This window comes from Protopterus annectens, chromosome 4.part1, assembly GCF_019279795.1.
Source record: "Protopterus annectens isolate FY-2018-M chromosome 4.part1, PAN1.0, whole genome shotgun sequence".
NCBI classification, from domain to species: domain Eukaryota; kingdom Metazoa; phylum Chordata; order Ceratodontiformes; family Protopteridae; genus Protopterus; species Protopterus annectens.
This window is the reverse complement of record NC_056734.1, coordinates 460,681,709-460,705,469: the sequence shown is the minus strand read 5'-3', so window position 1 is coordinate 460,705,469 and position 23,761 is coordinate 460,681,709. Positions and strand designations below refer to the sequence as shown.

Here is a 23,761-nt window from a genome sequence, read left to right as displayed (position 1 = left end):
TACCACATCTTGCAGTCAGTCAGCATAGACCACAGAATGGTCCTTTCAACTGGATCATTACCTGCCATGTTCCTGTGCTATGTTCCCTGTCACAGTGAGAATCCTCCTCATTGAACATTTACCTGTCATGCCCTTGTGTTACCTGGACATTCACCTTTCATTCCCTTGCGCTATGTTACCTCACCCTGCATTAATACTTCCTATTTGTCTGTACTGCTGCCATGTACCCTGTGTGCTCAGAACAATTCAGAAGTGCATTATCAATCATCTTGTCTTCTTTCGCTATGGCTGCATTGCAGTACAAAATTATTGACTTTGGGTTCCTATTCTGTTCTTGCTCATCTTAACATTGTCTTCTACAATATGACAACCATGCTTTTTGTTATGATATAAAGAATCTCATAATGTGGTGATTGTGATAATGAGGTAACTTAATGTGATCATTCTCTAAATCACTACTTTAACATGTTGCACTACCATACACAGGCAGTGCTAGCACGCTTAATCTGGTCCATTCATGGGCTCAAGGGACATGTGCATACTATATTTGTGCAATGAGTCTCTAACGTCTTTAGTGTTGTGACTCTGTACTAGTGATGTTTCCCTAGTGCTTCCTAGTGCACCATTCCTTCCTCATGTTGGTTATCACATGATGTCCAAAATATATGGCCTTCTACACCAGGGTACCATTTTATTCCTGAGGAACACCTATAGAGTATACATGACCATTTCAGGTGCTGGGTTCAGCAGAGGTCCTATATGATGCATCAAACAAAGCAAGTTCATTTTGTATCTGCTTCATAAGAACTATTAGGAGCACCTTCTGGGCCATTGCAATGACACATTATATAACGTATTTGTCTAGCAACAGCTTGCCAGGGTGGGGAGTCATAGCACTGGTGTAACCCAACTTTAGTGAGCAACTAAGGCATTGCTACAGGCTCTTGCAGGGGTACCATCCTTACCTGAACTGCCATTGAAATGCATGGGTTATGAGAACATGCCAACCTTTTATTTTCTTTCTTACTTTATTTTTTTACTATTGCCTATTTTTTTACTTGTTCTCTTTTGAAATGATCAGTGTTTACTGATTTATCACAAGTGTCTTTTATAGTAGAAGAGAAAACAGAAATCAGCAGAAAGTCTTGTTTCGAAAGGTCTGAGAGAGATTGTTCAGACAACAGAATATGTATGCTATGTCTGTGGCTGTAATGGTAACATACACGTGTATTAATCTTTTATTCGCTTTCTTTTCTTTTTGCCCTTGTACTTCTTCAGCTCCATCTGTGAAGCAGGATGTGGAAAGGAGTTTGGCACCTGGGTCTGCCCTAGCTGAAATGTCTGGTGCTGGGTCATAGCATGGGATGGCTATCACTATGTTGAAGGTAAACTACCAGACTCACCAGTCACCTCTGTAACAACCTGTCTGACTGCGGCCTGGCAGGATTCCTCTTCGGCACATGGCATCGGTTGTGGCAGCTGATCATGCTTGAGGTCTGCTGACAGGTAGAAACCTGCACAATGGAAACATGGTGGCACTTCCTTGTGGGACTTACAGGATCACACAATCAGCTATCCTTGGTCATTGGGCCACCAAAGACAGAGCCAGCACATGATGTCAACCACTGAGGTAACTGACAACTGGTTGGGCACTCATCTGGGAAGCACACACAGCCCCCCTCCAAAACCTGGCTTGTCCTCATTCTTGTATTTACTTCTTTTTTGTGTCTTTCTTCATACCTTGTTTGAGGTCCAAAATCTCCCTATTACCAGTTGTCCTCCCTCTGCATGTCTGCATCCCTCCAACCTTTGTGTCCATACTATCCCCGTCTGTCTGTCCTGAACAAAATGTGCAGATTTGTAATAATGCTCAACAAATGTAAAACACTACTTGACCCATGAATAGATAAAGTATCAACTGATAAAAGAATGCAAAATGGCATCTTCAGATTACTTAACATTTTGTTTTATTGACAATTTTACTGGGATTATTGCACAAATTAACACCATAATAGCTACAAACAAATGCAATCTGAGAGTCATGCTGTTCAACACTAGAAGTCTAAATCTCAAAATGTACTCACTCAAAGCACTCCTTAATGGAGAACATCGACATTTGTGCTGTAACAGACACCTGGTTCAAGGCAGCAGAAAGCACCCCTGCACTACCAGGCTAAAACTCATTCCACACCTTTCGGCCCCAGAACTTCAACCAAAGCTCCAAAGGCAGTGGTGTTTCCATACTCATAAAGGATGCACACACCTCCAGACAGGTAGCTCAACATAACGCATCTGAGATACTTCAGGTGCAGCTAACATTGGGTAAGACAGAGATTCAGGTCGTAGCTTGCTATAGGTCTCCAACCATATCCCAAGACACACACTCTACATTCCTAAGCACCCTGGAGAATATTAGGGTCCAACCTCACACTCTCATACAGGGCAACTTCAACTACCCCTCCATTAACTGAGAAAATTACTCATGTACAATACACTTGCTCAATGCTTTCTGGAATTCATTAATTCCAATCCTCTGGACCAGCTCGTTCTTTCCCCCACTAGAGGTAGCAACATTCTTGTCCTGGTCATTACGAACATGGGCAACCATTGCTCTACACCAATAGTAAACTCCTCCCTGGTTAGATCCGACCACAAACTAATCACTTTGGAACCCCCCCACACACACACACATACAAAGGTAATGAAAAACTTCTCCAAAGCTAACTTTGGGCTCCTAAAAACAGAAGTGGCTAACTTCACAGCACCCATGCAAATGGAGAATAGTTGCATGCCCGCTGAATCATACACCAATATACTGTACGAACACATACACAAATGCATGGATCTCACCATACCCAACAGAACCAAGATGCACTCCTCAAAAAAACAGGAAGCCAATCTGGTGGTCCCCTGCCATAAACAAACTCTACAACAGAAGGAAGAAACTGATGCGGAATAAAGTGAAGTCCCAAGACTGGGAAAACTCCGTTATCATTCTCAACAAAAGGTTGAGATCCCTCATCAAAGCCTCTAAAGCTAGCTATGACAACAGAATTGCAGCAGATACTAAAGACAACCACAAGGCCTTCTATAGTTATGTAAAGAATCTCCACGACAATACCCAGATTTGTTCTGAGCTACTGCACAATGTTACCTCCTATACTGAGCGAACAGATATTGCCAATATACTAGCTGACCGATTCAGTGCTAACTTTACCCATCTCCCCCCAAAGGACCAGTCACAATACCAGCAGATTGCCAGGCACCCAGTATTACTGTGGCACAGGTTAAAACAGCACTATCCAAGGCCAAGAATACAGCTTCTATGGGACCTGACAATATCCCTGGCTGTGTTCTACATGAGCTAGAGAGTGAACTGGTATCTCACCTGTGTGCCCTGTTCAATCACAGCCTCACCTCAGGCTTTATCCCTACCAAAATGGTGCACTGCTACAGTCATCCCTCTCCACAAAGGAGAGTCTGATATGCAAAGCTATGGAATGCATCATCATGGACCTAATAAATAAGGATATAGGGAATCTCCAAATTCCTGATCCTACACAGTTTGGTTTTGTGAAGGGTAGATCCTGCCTGCTCAACTTGGTTGACTTCTTTGAGTCAGTCACCAGAGCTGTGGATGAAGGCAAGGTGGTTCATACAGCCTACCTTGATCTGGCCAATGTCTTTGATACCATTTCCCACTCAGTAACCATAGAAAAACTTACTAAGCTAGGCATCAACCCCTATATCACTAGGTGATTTGCAAACTGGCTCACAGACAGAACCCGCAGTGTGAAAGTAGCTGACTCCAAGTCAGACTGCTGACCAGTCTCGAGAGGAGTCCCACAGGGTTCAGTCCTGGGTCCTCTATGTTTGGTATCTACTTCTCTGAAGTCCAAGCCAACACGAAGGGACTCTGGCCGACAAAGTTCACAGACAATTGAAAGTTGGGACCTATTATTAACTCCCCAAGTGATGTTGACATCATACAGAAACACCTCAATGACACCAATGAATCAAATGAAAAAAGATAGCAGCAACCATCACTAGGATTCAATGTTTATTCACCAATAAAACCAGTAAAAACAGTAGAAAATAGCAACAATATGTACAAGATGAGCGCTTTCTGGCGATGCCCTTCTTCAGATAAAGACATTCATTAAAACATTGGTTTTAAAATACAATGACAACCAATGAGATCCTAGTACTGAACCCGCCATTTCTTAAGAGCAGGTTTTAAAGGGACAACTTCATTAAGTTTAGGGTGTCTATGAGCTGTCAATTCAACTATCCATCTGGTTTATTCTAATTCCATATCATTTACTATATCTCCCCCTCTATGTCCTTTTCTCATATTCCATATAGCCATAAATTTAAAGTAATGTCCTTCATTATTGGAAATATGCCTAAATAAGGCAGATAAATGGTTCAAGATCCTAGTCTTAAATTTACAATTTGTCTTGCCCACATAGTAACAGGCACACATTTGGCATGTGGCAAGGTAAACCAAATTCATCATGTTACAATTAGCTCTTGCCCCAAAATGATACACCCTACCTGTAACCAGATGTTCAAAACTGGAGTTTTTATTTATACTACTGCAGGTTTTGCAAGTCCCACATGGTTTAGTTCCCTTACTGACTATTACCTGCTCAAATTCTCTCATTCATTCATGGCTTAAAATATCCTTCAAATTTTTATTTCTCCTGAACCCAAAATATGGTTGATTCCCCCACTACCTTCCTTAGTTTCTCATCTGCCAATAATATTTTCTAATTCCGCCTGACTATTTCACACAGCCCATGTATATTGTTAGTATACATAAGTATGAGTCTGAGTGTGCCACCAACATTCATTCTGTTGTTAACCACTGGCTCATTATCTCTCCTCTGCTTAAGCCAAGGTTACATTTTCTTCCCCTAAAACCTCTCTGATGCTGAGTAATGTTCAAAACTCTCCTATTGTTATAACCTCTTTCTATAATTCTTGGCCACCTCTTCTCATAGTTGTGATCTTCAGAGCATAACTTAGAGATTCTTCCCATTTGCCCCATAACAATGTTATCAAATGTGAACTTTGCATGCATACTATCTTGTGTCAGAATATCATTCTTCCAACAATCTTTCCTATATAATGTACTCTTAAACCCCATCTCATCCTGCATGAGTCTCACATCCAAAAAATCTATCATGGTTTCTGAAAAATTGACAGAAAAACAAAAGAAGGCAGTGGTGGATTCCAGTTAGGTACTTGGCCTTGATCTGCATGTTACGGCAGAGCAGAGGCCATTGGAGAATCAGAATGCTGCTGTTAATCCTGTGTTTGAAGACCTTATGAATGAATTTGTTAATAAGGTAAATAGACTAAAATGCTTGCAGTGGCGGCATAACCATTTTGAAGCCTGCCTACAGTTTGGAGTTGTACCAAGGGGTATGAGAGTCTTTTGTATGCCGAAGCAAGGGGAGCATTATCCTGAGCTCCTTGCTAAATGGCAGCAAATAAACATCAATGCAGTGCAGCGGTAGCATTGTTGTCTCACAGCAAGAGGTTCTCCCGTTTGATTCTCGGTTGGAGTGCAGGAAGTGCCTTCTGTGTGGAGTCTGCATGTCCTCCCCATGGTTGGGTGGTGATCAAAAGACATTCATAAGTAGGCGTGCCTTAGTTGAAGGTTGGATGTTGAGCTGGCACCTCGGCATTCATGAAAATCTACTGCCAATCATTAGGGACCGGAGTTCTGCTGTGGCAACCCCTAGCTGAGCAAAGCTGAAAGACAAACAACAGGATTCTCATACTTGCACCTTTTATTGGAATACTTTGCTCCAGAAGAGAAGCAACTAGGTCAAGAAGCTGAACTGTTGCAATGGAGATTGGAGGCAGAGTTTACAGATGAAAGGTGTATCACCGCCTAGATGCTGAATATTGTACTTTTTATATCACCAATAAAAAGCTGCAGCAGGTCAAGGCAAAGAAATTGCAGCGTGATTACAGTGACTTTATGAATGGCCAGATTTTTGTCTGGCCCAGGAAGAATGTAAACATCATTCTGCAAGCAACACATGCTTCAGTAGTCACAGGAAAGGCTGTGCCACAATGGAGGATGGGGTGGAATAATTACAACACACCCAAGGAACAGACCAATGAGAGAGGTCATAAGTTGCTGATGGGGGGGGGGGTGTCAATCATTGAAGAGAGCAGTGGAGTATGTTGAGAACACTGTACAGGAGAATGACAACAGCGTTCAAAGGAATGGAGTGGAAATACAACAAAATAATGAGGTGGCTGAGAGACCGCAGCAGCCTTTGGGGGAAAGATTAAGCTTGGTCCATGAGTTAGAACCTGGAGTTGATGGGGTCAAGTTCTAATAACATTGATAATATCAGTACCCTATCCATGGATTTGGGAGCCAGACCCAAGGTTTTGATCAGCAACAAGAGTAATGGGTGTTTCTTCGCCCAGCTACTGGCTCCGGTGAAAAAGAAAGGTGAGTGGAAGCCCTTGTACAGTGAAAACAGGGAAATGAAGAGAAGGAGAACATCACAGTGACTGGTGAAGGCATTGTTTTTAATTTGTCTCAGCATGTTCTTTCAGATGGTGAAATGTATATATTAAACAAGTTTATCCCTAGTCAAGAAAGCAATTTTAGTGACATTATTTTGGACATTTTGTTGTTCAGAAGGAATGTTATGTTAAGGAAGATGTTTGGGAGTGACAACCAATCACGGGTCCATAGACTGAGAAAACCAAGTGTTTTTGTGTCAGCATTTAATTCCACCATGCAGACTTTCATCAAGGTATGTGAATAAGAGATACAGTCCTATTTGCAGAAAGTTAATAATAGGAATTTTCATAACTTAACTACAGCACAGAGAAAAGGGATGAAGGGATTACAGCAGAATTCACACATAGTGATCAAGCAAGCAGACAAGGGAGGGGCAGTAGTGGTTTTAAGTAAAGAAGTTTACCATGATAAGTTACAACAGTTATTGTCGGATGAAACAACATTTGTACATATATCCCCTGTAGTTTTGAACAATTTGATTAGAGAGATTAGAGAACAGCTTAAGCAGATGGAGGTGGAGGGCCTAATAGATAAGGAACTTATGGACTTTCTTTGGGTAGGGAATCCAGTAACACCGGTGTTCAAAGCTTTACCTAAGATCCACAAGGATCTGTATGACCCCCCTCTTAGACTGATAGTATCGGGGAGAGGTTGAGCCATGGAAAATATTTCAATATGTTTAGAATATACAATGAGACCATGGTTGGCATCTGTAGAGGAGGTACTTAAGGATACAGGGGAGTTTTTAACTTCTTTAAAGGAGTTTCTAAATATAGATACAGGTAAGAAATACATCATGGTGACACTAGATGTGAATAGTTTATTTACAGTGATTAGTAATAGGTACAGGGTGCATGCTATCAGCCTGTTGAGTGAGTTACATCTAGCAGAAGGGACAAAGTTAGAATTAATCAACACATTCATGACCCTAGTGTTGGAATACAATGTTTTTGAATGTGTAGGGAATTTACATAGTCAAACACAGGGGGTAGCCATGGGCACCCCCTGTGCGAATACCTATGCTAATTTGGTAATGCCCTTGTGGGAAAGGCAGTACGTCCTAGGGGTACAAAATCTATGGAGATATAAGGTTTGCCTATATAGGCAGTTTGTGGATGATATTTTACTGCCTTCCTTAGGTTTTCTATCAATTTTTCAGAAACCATGATAGATTTTTTTGGATGTGAGACCCATGCAGGATGAGATGGGTTTAAGAGTACATTATATAGGAAATATTGTTGGAAGAATAATATTCTGACGCAAGATTGTATGCATCCCAGATTCACATTTGAAGATTCAAGATTTATAAATAATAACAGTATGAAGATAAACTGATGAAAGCAACTATAAAAATAAAATATATACTGTCTGTTGAACTGAAACAGTTAAAAAATATATATATATTTTTTGTTTTGTTTTGAGTTTTAAATCTTTTTTTTGACATTCGATGTTTTAACACTTCGAACATTCAAGTTCGACCTTAAGTGCTTCAAAGTTGTCAGACTTCGACAATATGATATAGATCCCTCTGTCTCATATCGCCTACTTAGAGGCAATCTCTGCTTGACTTACAAAGCCATGTCTGACCCAGCTCTGATAGAAAAGCTACATCTAAAGAAATCCCAATCCCTCCACACCACATGCTCCAGAGACCTCAACCTCATTACTACAATCAACAGAACATGCAGGAGGGACAGGTTCATAACCCAGAGACTGCCCATACTCCGGAATATACTTCCCATACATGTCAAACAGAGCACCTCACTGGCCCTCTTCAAGAGAAATCTTGATGAGTGGATGGGAAATAGAAAATTCACCCCAGGGATCACTCCAGTGGCTTTACTCGACAGAGGCACTAGGAACTAAGGTCGGGTGACACAATGCCAGGGTAATCCTATGGGCTAGGCTTGTAAAGGCTCCAGGGCCATTAGCCTAGTACACACCTATGAACCTATAAACCTATTTTATTAGTGCAAATCTGTTAATTTACTGAAACTCAGTACATGTTTGATAAGACCTTAGATCAGTCATAGTGAAGGGAAGGCAACATCTTCTTGTCTAAGCCAGTCTGTCTTTGGAATCAAATGCATAATGTGTTATGGCATACCAAGAATCATAACAATTTTAAAACATTTAGATAAACTGATTCATGATGAGAAAATGCTTCTGCATTTCCTTGCTGCATTGTGTTTTACTAATATGAGTGTGTGTATATATATATATATATATATATATATATATATATATATATATATATATATATATATATATATAAAATTCAAAAGGTTGAATATTCAGAACAAGGTTTGGCATTTCTTTTGATCCATTCTCATGTTGCAGATAGCTATAGGACTGTTTTGCATAATCAATTAACAGTATGTTTTTCGCTATTGTTAAATCTAGGATTTGGACTATTTATACTTGTGGTGGTGCAGACATAGGAGTGCAAAGAGTTCTTGCCCCCCAAGCAAAAACACTTGGTTTTGTGTTTGTTTTGCAATTTTCCATGTACTGATTGCCTGGTGTTATTTTTCAACATATTGAATGGTGATGGTTTTGCTTTTTAACATTTAATTGTTTTATATTATTGTGCTTTTTAACTGTTTCAGTTCAACAGACAGTATATATTTTATTTTTATAGTTGCTTTCATCAGTTTATCTTCATACTGTTATTATTTATAAATCTTGAATATTACATCACTGACTTTTGTACCTAGTCATACATTGCCTCAGCTAACAGATAAGAACATAAATGAACAACTGCATCTTTTAACACTGACTTCCTTTCCATTATTTTTGGCCCTGGCTGTAACTGAAAATGATCTCGGTGACTGACCCAGTTCTCATTCTTTTTAAAGATATACAGTATACATATATGCAAGCACGTAGATTCTAGATATTTGTTTCCAGTGAGGTATTTTATTTATGTGTCTTTTCATTTTTATAAAAGCAAATTAAGGTGCCCTAAGTCATTTTGTAGGATGCTAACTGATATCACACATCTGTAACACATATGTTATTGCATATACTATACCTATTATATGCGTTCTACCATATGCCCTACACATAACCAGAGCAATCTCTTAACACTGTTGTTTCACAGCTTAACACAATAATTAACTTTTCAGTGAGAGAAAAAGTAATCTGAACAATTAACTGTTTCACTGCATAAATAGGAAGTTCATTTGAAATTGAAAGCAGAAAAAAAGACTGAAATCTTTCATTAATATGGCAAGCAGCCTAGGACATTTATTTTTCTGTCAGCCTTGCTACAAAGCTGCTCGAAGGAGCAGAATAGAAAAGCAGATTAAATAACTGTTAAATGTTACTATGGCCTCACGTTACCCCTCTAAGACTGAATGGAAAGAGAAGGAATAAAAGAAACACCTGAAGTTACTAAATAACAAGATATGTAGCTCGAAACTGCAACAAAAAACATGTTAGATATTTAAAGAGTTTCTGAGTATGCTGAATAGCTTTGACATCTAATACTCTTAAGAACTAGAATCAGTTAACTGGGATGTACTACCTAAAATCAGGCTGACAGGTGGATAAACTTAACATCTGATAAACTGAGGCAGCTACACTATCAAGTCAGCTGAAAGAAATCCTTTGTTCACATTAAGCATAAATGTAATGGGATATATAACCTTCATTTAGGCTAAAATTTAAGCATATGCAAACTAGTATGACACTTTGGTGGAAAAACTGGTTTTTGTTATGTTAATGAAGTGGGAGTAAACTGTGCGGGGGAAGGGCATCAAGAGTTGATTAGCACATTGCAAACTTTTTCGAGCAGTGATTGCTATTTTACCTGCTGCAGCTTCTGTGTTTCCTTGGAAAGTTGTACCATATGGGAGAGGATGTCCCTAGTAAGGGAAAGTAATTTGAATCAGCCTATCCTGCTAAACCCTGGGGATGACAATGAGATGGTAAGGTTATTTTTATTAAATTATCTTTTCATTTGTAAATGGGGTTTATTTTACTGGTTATATGTGTTAACAAATGTAATACCTGAGTAAATAATAATATGTACACAGATATGTAAAAGACAGCATGAATTCCAAGAAAGTTACAGAACACGGGAAAACAGAAATAGAACTCGTGGGATTAACACATGCATCCAATTGTCTGTAACGTGTTGTGGACTTGTACAGTGTATTTATTTTAAGCTGCAACACCAAGGCTTACTACATAATTTACTCAATATTTTTAAATGTTGCTAGCTGTGCTTTTATAAGCAGCAGCCTAGAATGCATGTACTATGGTGAATGCATCTCTAGTTTGAAAGCCAGAAACTTGTTGATTCATACATAACCCTGTCAGAGTAATATATTAAGCCAATTAACTTCTCAGTCTTTGAAAATTCCTAGTTCTGTGGATTGACAAAAGTTGTTTTATATCTGACCTGAGCTGCTAAATACAGGCCAGGTTATGCAAACTATACATACTTTTAGTCATAAATTTTATTAGGGAATATGTTAGGAGTAGTTAATTCATTCTTGAGAACTAAATGTAGTTAGTAGAAGAAATAATGTAATGACATTAAAAACCTTTAATGAACTGAAAACATCTATGAGCACAATTCACACCTCATTGTTTATTGAAGAAGGTAGGAGATGTCTTTTCAGGTATGACAGATGAGACAGGTAAGACGTAGTATTAATGCGTAATTATATTTGCTAGAATTTGAATAAAATACAAAAGAGTAACTGTTACTATGCTGGTTTATTTCTTTGAAAGAAATGAAGTCAGATCTTAGGGTAGCCAGGTCTTACTAAAAGAATTTGGGGATTCAAGTAAGTTAAAAATGCCAGCTCTCTACTTTGAAATATGTTTTTGTGTTGGGAGTAAAGAGATTGTTTCTGCAACTGTGAAAATGTTTGTTGTCATGCATTGTGCAAACAAAAGCTTGGTAAGGTTACTTGTCGATCTGTGATTTTAAGTCATAACTGTGAACAAGTAAAAGCATCCTTTTTGTATTTAGACTTACCTTAAAAGATGGCTGCTGTTGGAGGAAGCCATTTCTCTCTAAACTAAGGGGAAATGATATGGAGTAAAACTTGATAAATAAATAAAACTTCAAAATTCATCATAAACATGCTAAGTCGGTTGCAGTGTCTTACAAGTTCTAGTTATGTTTAGTTTCAGCTCCAGTTTATCTCTGCTGGTTTATCTATCATGGATCGTTCTCTTTTTCTTTTATTACCTTTACATTTTTTACTGGGTCTGTTTTGGCTTTTTGGAGAATGTACTGTTTTAATTGTTCACAGTTCAAATAAATACCTTTTTACAAATATATATATATATATATATATATATATATATATATATATATATATATATATATATATATATATATATATCATAAATATTTGGATATTTATATAATGGCATTCAAAATTCCAGCTTTATAACTGGTTTGCAGAAAGTAGTGGCATATAAATAAAACTGACCACAATCACTGAAAGAAAAATGGCAGACAAATAATAAAAGCAATTGGCCTGCTCTTGCTGTCCATGAACTGCATTGCCTAAAAACTTCATCCATGGTTCATACAGTAGTCCTTTTAATGTTAACATTAATGGTCTGCATTAGGGCTGCAGCACAAAGCAAAAGGTAGAGTGTAAAAATATGTCAAAACCACTTTTTGAAAGAATACAGTTAATAAGCAGCTAAACATTTAGAAATCTACTTTTTCCTTTCCTTGCTTGCCCAAATAAGTAAACAGAATGTTACTGGAAACATAAAATGAATCACATCATTTGTTAACATCCTGACCAGCTTGTTCTCCTACGTTTAGATGCACTATATTACATCTGCTCATTAGGGGTGTATTTAGCATGCAATCCTCATTTTCTGCTTCACCATTTCTCCAGGTGTTCAGTGCTTTCTTGAATGCCTTCAGCATTCCTTTCTGCTGGCCATTCCGCTATTACATTCAGCTGGTTCATAGCCTTCTTAAAGAAGTATTTTCATATATTGAAAGTGTATTTGGCCCCTTGCAATCTGATTCCTGTGCATGTTCTGTCTGTTCTTGTTAAGACAGTGTCTTTGTGGCATAACTTCATGCATCATAAACATGTCCCCTCTTGAGTTTTCTTGCCAGTAGGGTAAAGAGCTCAAGTTTCTCTAGTCATGGGTCGTTTTTGTTAATCCCATGTACCTTTCTAGTTGCTGTCCTGTGCCTTCTCAAGAGTCCAGTCTCTTAAAACTCATTTGTGTATTCATGTTAGAATGAAATGAGTAACTTCACATGGCCACCATGTCTTGTTTTGGGAGAATCTCACTTTTTTGATGTTGTGCATTTGCGGAAATAGTATATATAAGCTTGGGAGATGTGACGGGACATTATTCACATGTGTGAAGTGCAAGGGGGCTTATCACCTGCAGAAATCCTTTTTCAGCCTGTGTCATTATATTTGTAAGCTTTGAGCAAATGGGATGAACAGAGATATTTTTATGCAGCTGACTTTTGATCTTAAATAGCTTAAGCCCTTCTGGCAGTTGTCCTCTGGAATTCTTCTAACAGCCTGGTCTCACTCTCCTTGTATGGGCCCAGAAGTGTCAGAGATATAAAGGCCATAATCTCACCTGGTCCTGTAGGCTGCAGTCATTGCCTTTTTGTTTCTGGAGTCTTCTGATGATATACCCCCAGCATTTTGTTTGTTGCTGTCATCGTCTTGGCCCAGTCACAGTGTCACCAGTGATACTTTAGTACAAGCGTATTTTATTCCTATCAATCACTCCGCTCCATCTCATCAGGAATGTTCTGGCTCAATGCATCACTTTGCAATGGTCTATATCATACCTCAGCTTCCATCACTCTAGTCATGTAGCTTGCATTTCCAAACCATTCGGGTTTGCACTTCATTCTTCTCTCCTGTACTTTTCTTTCTGTTGTCAGGGAAGATGCTAAGCCAGTGTTAAAACAGAGGTTCTAAAGTTCAATTATCAGCTGGGGTGCCTTCTGTGCGGAGTCTGCATGTCCTCCCTGCATTTGTGTGGGTTTCCTCCAGGTGCTCCAGTTTCCTCCCACGTTACAAAGACATGCATCTGGAGTGTTTCTCCTCGGGCCTCAGCTGAAAATTGGCTTCATTCCAAGTCAGATTTTCCTGGAAAATAAATAAATAATAAAAAGAAATGTGAAGAACTATCATCCATTCTTTCTTCTTCAGTTAGTTCCCATAATTCATTTGAATCTTTCTTAACCTATCACCCTAGAAACTGTTTTTTAGTATGTATATACTGTACATAGTGTACATACAATCTAAACTAACACACTAACCCATTTCACTGCTGGGTGAAAGCAACCCTAAGCACTACTTCTACGGCCTGCTTTCTTTTTTCCACAGTACTAATACACCAAACCAGTTCACTATGTCCCAACAATTCCTTTAAGTATAAGCCCTATCTCTCTCCCTTCTTCTCACCATACAAGCACAATGTCATTATTTATCATGTAAGTAATTATAGTACAATGCAGATGTTTTTGTCAGAAATGCATGTTATTTCCATAATTCTCCTGTAGGTGCTTTAAACACCATTGTTTTGACTCTCATCCTAGTCTGTACCTGAAAATGGCCCAAGATATCAGTGTTTTATACAGCACAGCAGGGTTGTTATGCACAGAAAATATCTGTCTTAGTGAGAGATAAGTGCTAGGCTTCATTGCCAGCATAAACATTATACCTTTAATTGCAACCATTTTGGCAGAATGGGACCAGAAACAAAGGTTGGGTCCTAAAAGGGCACATATGGATAGGCCATTATGAAGAAACTGCATGAAGGAGCTCAGTAGCTTTGGGTTCCCGACTCAGTAGCATAATGTGAAAAGTTACAGAATGGCTTGAAATACATAACATACTATTGACAATATGTTCAAAGAAGGCCTGGTACCCCATAGACTGGGACAGACTAGACAGGTTAAATCTCTGAAAACAATGGAAATTTCCAAACTACAGGAACTTTCCAAAAATTAACTGATGATACTGTTAGATTTTCCAGACCTCTGTAGAATAATTCCAGGATAAAATATATTTATAAATATACATAATATTACACATATAAATACTAACTCCAATAATGATAATTTTAATAAAGATGCTAGAGTGTTTGTACATATTGTGTATATGTAACATAACCATTGCCATTACAACAGAGTGCGCTATTTGTCTGACTAAACTACACATAACCGGATGTTCAGAACTGGAGTTTTTATTTATACTACTGCAGGCTTTGCCTGCATTTTGGTGTAGCCTGATATTTTATCTTATTTATCCTTTGTCAACAAGGTTAGTCCCACTAGGCTAGTGGCCTCTTTTTTAGGGAAGACCCAAGTTTAGTATTTATAGTTTTATAGAAAATTTATCCAGGATATCTGGGAACTTCCGTTACTCTTTTCAGTGAGTGCCGCGGGATCTTGTACATCCATTCAAGCTACCACAGTTTTACATCTCATCCAAAGGGCAACTCAGAAGTGGAACACCTCCTTAATGCTACAACGCAGTGTCACAATCCAATCACTTGAAGTGGGAATAGAACCTACAGCACACTGGTCTTCCAACACCAAATACAAGTGCACTACCTGTTGTGCTCCTGATATTTCTCAGACTACCTATGATTATCACTGGGTAACTATTGGTGTGCACTATAACATATTCTAAACCCAGAGTTGTACAATCCCTAAAAGTGCTGTCATGTGTGATTCTCACACAACCCATGTTTTTTCAGGAAGGAAAACTACTCTGCACCACCCATGTGATGAGCTATCCACACACACACTGTGTCTGTAAATTTAATGGGACACATTCTAGAAGGGTTGTCATTGTAAGCAATTTACTTCAGTATAAGATCTATCTATAAACAGGCGTACACCAAAGACCAGATTGCAAAAAGCCCTTTCTTGGTGTAAGTGGTCCCTTACACTGACAGCAAGTCTTTTGGAATTGAGCCCAATATAAAAGTACCCAACACTGAGGAAAAAATGCAAACTTTCTTACCCCACACTATTGTCCAATCTATATCTAAACCACATTGCTATAACTTTTCTGAATAATGTGGCTTTGATGGAATGCAGTTCACTGAACTGCATGACTCCCTCGATATAAACTATTATTATATAACTAACTATATAACACACATACATGGATATATGGTCACTAGCCCTTTGGTAGAACATTTGGAATAGTGAACATTTGTAATGCTGGAGCAGGTGATTGGATATGATTGCAGAATGCCAGCATTATGACAGTGGAAATCTGCCCTCTTCCACCTGTTGTGCAGTCTCAGAGTTTGTATATATAAGTAGCAGGGGGCATGGGGTACAGGGGGGTTGCCCCCCAAAACATATTTTTTTATATGTTTTTATGCATTTATATTTTCAGTCATTCTGTATCAATTATTTTAATGCCAGCATTTTTTTTATTTTACGTAGTACATTTATGCATATATCTATATGTGTATAAAGGTCATATGTGTATGTGTGTATATATATATATATATATATATATATATATATATATATATATATATATATATATATATATAAAATGTGTGTGTGTGTGTGTGTGTGTGTGTGTGTGTGTGTGTGTGTGTGTGTGTGCATATGTATATATATATATATATATATATATATATATATATATATATATATATTATTTATATATGTATATATGAGTCTGTTCACTTTTGTCAAGGAACACATAAGTCGACCTCCAAAATGTTAACAAACCAAACATCAACACTTTACCATGCAATTTCCAAACAAAAAAAAATAACATTTTTTTTTTGCAGAGGAGCAAGTCATCCTGCACCCCACCAGACACACACACACACACACACACACACACACACACACACACACACACACACACACACACACACACACACACACCTCTCCCTTTAATTATGGATCTAGGACTAATTACCGATGACACATTTCAACGAAACTGATACAGTTGAGCACACTTCCGTGAAAGTCTTAAAAAAACAAAAAAACAAACAACATTTGAAAAAAAAAAAACAGTAAACACATTTATGCACCCCCACCCCCCTACTTTTATATTCTCACTCTGAGATCGCAGTACAGTGGGGAAAAGGGAATATTCCCTTATCCCTACTGTACCGGGATCTCAGCAACAGCCATTCTGTCATATTTATTTTTTTAGCTCACTTTTATGAAAGTGTGCTCACCCATTTTGGTTTCGGTGAAATGAGCTTTCGCTCAACAGTCCTAGACTCCTAATTATATATGTTGTTGTATCTTTCAGCTTTTCCCGGTGGGGGTCGCCACAGCAGAACTCCGGTCCGCTAATGATTGGCAGTAGATTTTTATGTGCTGGCTTGCCAGGCCTAACGCACAATCTTCAATGAAGGAACGCCCATTCACGTATGTCGCCACACAGAAGACGCTATAACTGAGAATCGAATGGGCAACGTCTAACTGTGAGGCGACAATGCTACCGCAGCACCACCACTCCTAATTATATATACTAACAACAAAATCTCTGGAGAAAGAGAATATTCCCCTACCTAGGGACTGTCAATTTTGCACACCTGTCAGCCATCTGCATATGTTGACCTAATACAGTTGATTAAACAGATGTCAGCAAACTTGCATATAGACCAAATGCAGGGAAGGTGTTTTGCAGTTTTGAAATTGGTATATATAATTAGCAGGGGGTGCAGGAGGCACATCTCCCCACATGAGGGGTGCAGGGGGGCTTGCCCCTGTATTAAAAATGTTTTCAGTATTTTCAGATTCTATATTTTTTTTCAGTCTTCTGATGTAGACCCTTATACATCCATCTATCTATCTATCTATCTATCTATCTATCTATCTATCTATCTATCTATCTATCTATCTGTCTATCTATCTATCTATCTATCTGTCTATCTATCCATAGATAGATACATTGGTTTAAGTGTGTGTTTGTGTATATGTATGTGTAATGGTACTATCTGATACAGCTATATCTTACCTCTTGGTCAATTCCTAAGAAATAATATCTTTTCATCTGTGCATATTTATAATGTTTTGGTATATCTAGCTCACATGCACATGTCCGGATGGTTGCAGTATGCATATAATTTTTCTTTGCCTTCTCCTGACTATTACTTTTGTTTTCATGCAATGTTTTATGGACGTATGACCCTTTTAAACAGTAACTGTAACACTGCAGATATATCCCATTACTTTTTTTAATAACGTACAATACTGGGCAACTGGTCTTTGCTTTTCAAATGCAACACAAACAGGATACTCCATTTTTATGAAGTACTTTTCAACCATCACCATATTTTAACTAACACCATCTTTACATAATTTGCCTGACTCAATAAATGCCATGTTTGATTCTCCAGCTTTGTATTTAGGCCTCTATTTATATACCCACAACCAACCCCAATGGTTTCAATGGTTTGACATTTTACACTCATTTCATTGTTAAGATTTTCCCCCATTTGCAGAGGGTCTTGAATCTTCAGAGCAGTTTTTTTAACAAGATGAACAAGATAATTTATTTTCTACTTTCTTCAGCCAAAACTTCTACTTAGAAATGTTTTATCTGATGTAAAGAGTGGGTTCAATGATCAGCACTTTTTTCAAGCATATATTAGTCACTGTCCACCTGCTTTGAATGATAATATATTAATGAATCAAGCAATCAAGGCTTCCAAACTTACAGCTGAGGATGACATGTATTTCAAAGAACTTGATGTGAAAAAATATGTTTTCCTTGCTAGAGATAATGGTGCTGACAAGATAGTTTATTCAGAGAAATGGTACAAGAAGGTAATGACAGATATTCTCCTGTTTAAAGAGGTAATGATGAGGGACTAATGATGAAAAATACAGTAGAATTTAACAAAGAGAAGAATTTCATAAATGCAAAGACGATACAATGCAGTGCAGATGCATTCAGCATGAAACACATAATGGGCCAGACTCCAAAATACTTGCTCTCAGTCTCAGTGACTTATTCAGGTGTAAGGCTTATCTATGAAGCAGGCTTGCACTCGCGGCCAGATTTCAAAAGATTTGCACTCATTGCAAATTACTTGCCCCGGTGTATTACAGTGCCAAACCATCTATACAACTATTTGCCTGAAATCAAACCGGTTCAAAAAAAATGTAACCTATAACTCTACAATTCATCCATATTTTCCTAGTGTGTGCATTCAGTGCAGTTATTCCACCCTTCACCCAGTCATCCCATAACTTAGTTACTGGAGGTGAAAGTAGGTGGAAGACATGCTGAGATTTCCACATACTGTCATTTGCAAGCAAACATACAAAGATAAGTCCTTAAACTGACTACTACTAAGTAAACCTGTTTTGTTTTAAAATCTTATACAGAAACATGAATGAAAACAGATCATAGATTACTAAATGCACATAGTATACAGTTCCATACAAGTACTTTCTGATTTTGTTATTGAAAAATATACTACTTGTGTTCAGCCCTGTAACCCATAGCTCTTTTGAATACCACAGTGCACAATTACTTAACTATCACAGTTCTGCATAAATAGTACAAAGCATAACAGTTGTAATGTTAAACATGATAATTATTTATTATTATTATTATAACTGTTCTAAGAGATACACCTGTTTTATTTGCAATGTTTGCAACACAAATCCCAATACAACATCAGCTGAAGACCTTGTATTTATGCCAAAGATTCAATATGGTATGTCTAAAAATCAAATTAATCTCAAACCACACAGGTGTGTAAACATTGCTACAACTCCTTTACAACATTTTTCCAGTACTGCTAGGACCCATTCACACCATCATTTTAAACACTGCTAGGAGTCCTTTCAAAAGTATTTCCTTTCCAAATACCCAAACATGAAATATGGCAGCACTTTTTGTATAAAGAGGTTGTACCTGACGTACTGCCAAGAACATGCATGCAGTGAGTGCTGTGGTAACAAATCAGTCTATGTAAAATTAGCTTAAAGACAATTTCAGGTTGGATTCATAATAATAAACAAACTATCAAACAATGAAAAAATATGAAATTACCAAACACTACCTTTGCAAAATCATCAAGATCACATTAATCAAAATGCAACAAAATCAGTTATAGTAACAAAATAAAGGAAGGCTAAACACTCCTGCACACATTGCAACATTATTCTACTATGCACAGATCTTAGCGGCACAATGGAACAGACAACCATGGAACCTTAGAGTATCAAAAACCATAATATCAGAGTGTAGGTTATGTAAAGTCACTCTATACAATCTATTAACCCACTAGATACACATTTTCTGAGGGATTCACCTGCACATCTCTTGAACTTATATATACACCATCTCAGAAGCCAAAGCAATACCCAATAAGGGTATAGTTCCATCCTTACAGAATTTCAGAGGTTCTTGTTGAAGATATGGGCATTTGACTTGTTCTGTATTCAAACATATCTGAGTAATTATTACTACTCTGTTCACTAGAGGCTCAGTAAATCTCAACTTTATCCAGAGCTTATCTAAACAATCCTGTCTTGGTTTGTGTTTTATTGATCTTTACTGTTAAAAAGAGGTGTGATAGTGAACAGCAGTTATTGCATGCCTTTGCACTTGATGTAAAGGAATTCCAGCTTTAGTGTGACTTTCAGAACTTGTACGGTCAGAGCAACAACTTCACTGGACTTAATTTACAATTTAGTTGTATATTGTTAGGTGATTTCTTTTTTCTCATAAAACTTTAAATTCTCTTAGAATTCTGTGGTAATTAATTTTTATTATTCATTTCTTTAATAATTTGTCATTAATTTGCAGCTGAATATGGATTCCTTAATGCAATGTATATTTAAAGGTAACAGCTGATAACACTGGTGATCTATATTTCTCAAGTCAAAACTTGGATGATCTTCTTACCATTATTAATAGTAAACCTAGACTTACTGCTGATGATTGCACTTGTGCAATTGGCATGGCTTGGAGAATTGTTACATATATTAATGACTGGACTGATGAGATAAATAATGTTAGGCAAAGAGTACACGTGTAAGAAAGGAAGTGTCTGTTGTCTGTAAAAATTACTCAACCCTATGAAACAAGACAATGCCACTGACAGCTTTGGAATTCTAGATACAAGTATTCAGCAATCTGAGGATTCAAAGCATGTAGAAGGAAGGAAAGAAAGAAAGAAAGAAAGAAAGAAAGAAAGAAAGAAAGAAAGAAAGAAAGAAAGAAAGAAAGAAAAGAAGACGTTCACAACAAATAACAAGGAATAAAAAGAAACTGATAAATGTCTGTAAATCGACGAGAATACATACTAAAAAGAACACTGCTTTGTTATGTAACACACAGATTACTGGGAATGTTAACATTTTTCTATCAGAAAACCTTCAATGTACAGAAAAAGGCATCATTGTTCCAAAAGGTAAGGTAGAAAAAAGAGGCAAGGGACAGGTGAAAAGGAAGAAATCAAAACTGAATGCGAAAGGACTGAGAACATTACTGTAAGGAAAAAGGAAAAAGATGGACATTGACGGCATGGGTCAAGCTGTGGATGTACAAAGCCAGCTGAATGAGAACTGTATGCTAGCAAATGCAATATACAATGAAAACATTGGGACTAATAAGTCTAACGGTGATGAGGAGCATTCTTTTATAACAATTGATAGAGCAGATATTAATGAATTAAAAGTTGAAGATTCTTCAGAGCTGGTCAGCAAAGATATTCTTGTAATTGGAGAGTCACTTATTATAGGAAGTGATACTTACATGTGCAGAGAAGATAATGAACATCAAACAGTGTTATACTTACCAGGAGCAAAAATGGAGCTTGTGACACAAGCCTTAGAAGGCCTTAATATAAGGAAGTACGGATCTTTTTTTATTCATGTCAGTACAAATTATCTCATCCACAAGGACACTCTGACAATTAGTAGGGAACTTACAGCTCTCTTAGATAGTGTAGCTTGTAGTGGTGTAAGGATGTATTTTTCATAAATCACACATAGAAAGGAGAGTTAGGATACTATGAATGAAAAGATTTTTTGGGTAAATACCTACATGTAAAAATATGTCCCATTTTAAAAAATGGAAAAGTCAGTGCATCTGAGCCTAATTTTGGGCACATGTGTTCAGACAAGATGACGTACACTTGTCAAAGTCAGGGAGAATTTTTGCAGCAGATATTTTGTAATATTTGACAAACACAAGGCAGGATTTTTGCCAGGTCAAAAATTTAACAGTTCACAGATAGCAACATTTGATGTATATCTGATGGTTGTTAATACCATGAGTATTAACAATAAAGTTTTTTGGGGAAAACTTGCTACATTCTCACAAGATTTTTGTTGTTATTGTTTGTAAAACAGGGTTAAAGAACAATGACTAGAAACCAGTTCTGTCAGGGTATATTACAGACATTCTAATAAAAAAAATCAGGTGGAGGTGTTACGATAGGGATTAAAGATTGTTATGAGAACTGTGGCTATTACATGTCCAATGATAACTGTGACAATAACAGCAACCCTTGAACATATTTCCAGAGACACTTGAATAATGTTGATTCAACAACATTAGTAAAGAAATTATTTACAGCGTATGCTCTGGAACAATTGCTTCAGATTGTAAAAAAAACTTCCATGGAATGGAACATACTCGACATTGTTTGTGTTCTTAAAGAAATTATGGTTACTTCATGTCGAGTTTTACCATCATTGATGTGCAGTGATCATGAGGTTATAAAGGTTAATTTGTAGCTAGATAATTCTGCCAAACTGAAATCTAAACCAATACACAGAAGATTAATTTTAGGTTATACGTAAGCAAAACAGTCACTATGTAAAACTAATTGGAGTGATACGTTCAGTGGAAAACCTGCAGAAGGAATGTGGAAAGTTTTGAAAGAAAAAATGTTTGAATGCAAAAAAAATAAAAAATAAAAACATGTTTAACATCAAGATCTAGGCACAGAACATTAGGAGGATATATTTCCATAAGAACAAGATACTTAATTAAAGGGCGAGACAAAAAAATATAAGAAATGGAAAACAGGTCGAACTGCAACTTTGAAAACTGAAATAACCAAGCTGGACAAACAAATTAAGCATAGTGGGAAACATATCAAGAAAAATTTTGAAAAAATGTATATAAAGATATTGAGCATAATAAGAAAACATTTTATCGATACAGCAGACGTGGAAGGAGTAAAGTGATATAAATTGATAAACTGTGTGGAGATTCTAAAATTTATTCTCAGATACAACAAGTTATAAATGTATTTACAAAGTCTTATAGAAAACAGTTTGGCTGTACAAAGGGGGTGGTAAGTTTTCCTAGTGACATCCAGGTAACCTCAGATACTGAAATCAAATTAGATTATATTGAAAAAGAACTATGCAAACTGGATCTAAACAAAGCACAGGGAGGAGAGATAATTAGTAAAAATGACCTGAGAACACTCCAGCAAGAACTTATAGGACCATTATATCTATTATCTACTAGGTTGTATAAATATGGGAAGATTCCTAAAGATTGGAGACATGCACTTATTAAACCTGTCTTTAAGGGAAAGGGAAGTAAGACAAACCCAAAGTCATACAGACTTTCATGTTGCAGAAAAATATTGTAGCCTGTACTATTGGATTAGTTCCTGTCTGAATTTGAAAGGATGGGATCTGATTGGGGTTCCTATTACGTGATCGAAGACGCATTCTGTCAAATGCGTCTTGATCGAATGTAAAAGAAGGAAAAGGCAAAATAGCAAAGTGGCTTTTAAGCAAATTCTTTCCCTGGGAAAGAATACGCTTGACCGCTTCCTTTACTTTGCCATTTTTGGCACTGTAGTGCGATCTCAGAGTTGGTATATTTAAGTAGGGGGGTGTGGGGGGCACAGCCCCCCACTTTATGTAATGTTTTAAAGTTTGTTTTTTTTTTTTTTGAACAGCAATTTTTTTCCCTTGGAAAAATATCACTGTAATGAGGTTTTGACATTGTAAGCTTTCATTTACATAGGGTCGATTAATCATTGTTTGCTTTTTTAAGCATTTGATGATGTAATATAGACCCATCTGCTTGCATATGTTGAAAATAGAGCTATTACCTCCTGTAGCATGATGTTCTATAACAATATAATGACAGCTATGAATGAAACATTGTGGTATGATATAATTTATATAGATTTAACTTCAGCATTTGACAGGGTCATGTACAAAACATTGATCAGTAAATTAAA

The 23,761-nt window shown here is 37.2% G+C and overlaps 1 protein-coding gene across 1 annotated transcript in view; it reads left to right on the top strand.

Moving 5' to 3' along the window:
* The first annotated feature begins 10,363 nt into the window (after positions 1-10,363).
* Positions 10,364-23,761, top strand: part of LOC122800919 (probable cation-transporting ATPase 13A4) — an 846,809-nt gene continuing 833,411 nt past the window's right edge. The window contains exon 1 of the mRNA XM_044070278.1: positions 10,364-10,491. Within this exon, the coding sequence (XP_043926213.1) occupies positions 10,423-10,491 (69 nt within the window). The 5' untranslated portion in view covers positions 10,364-10,422. The remainder of the gene's footprint in view (positions 10,492-23,761) is intronic.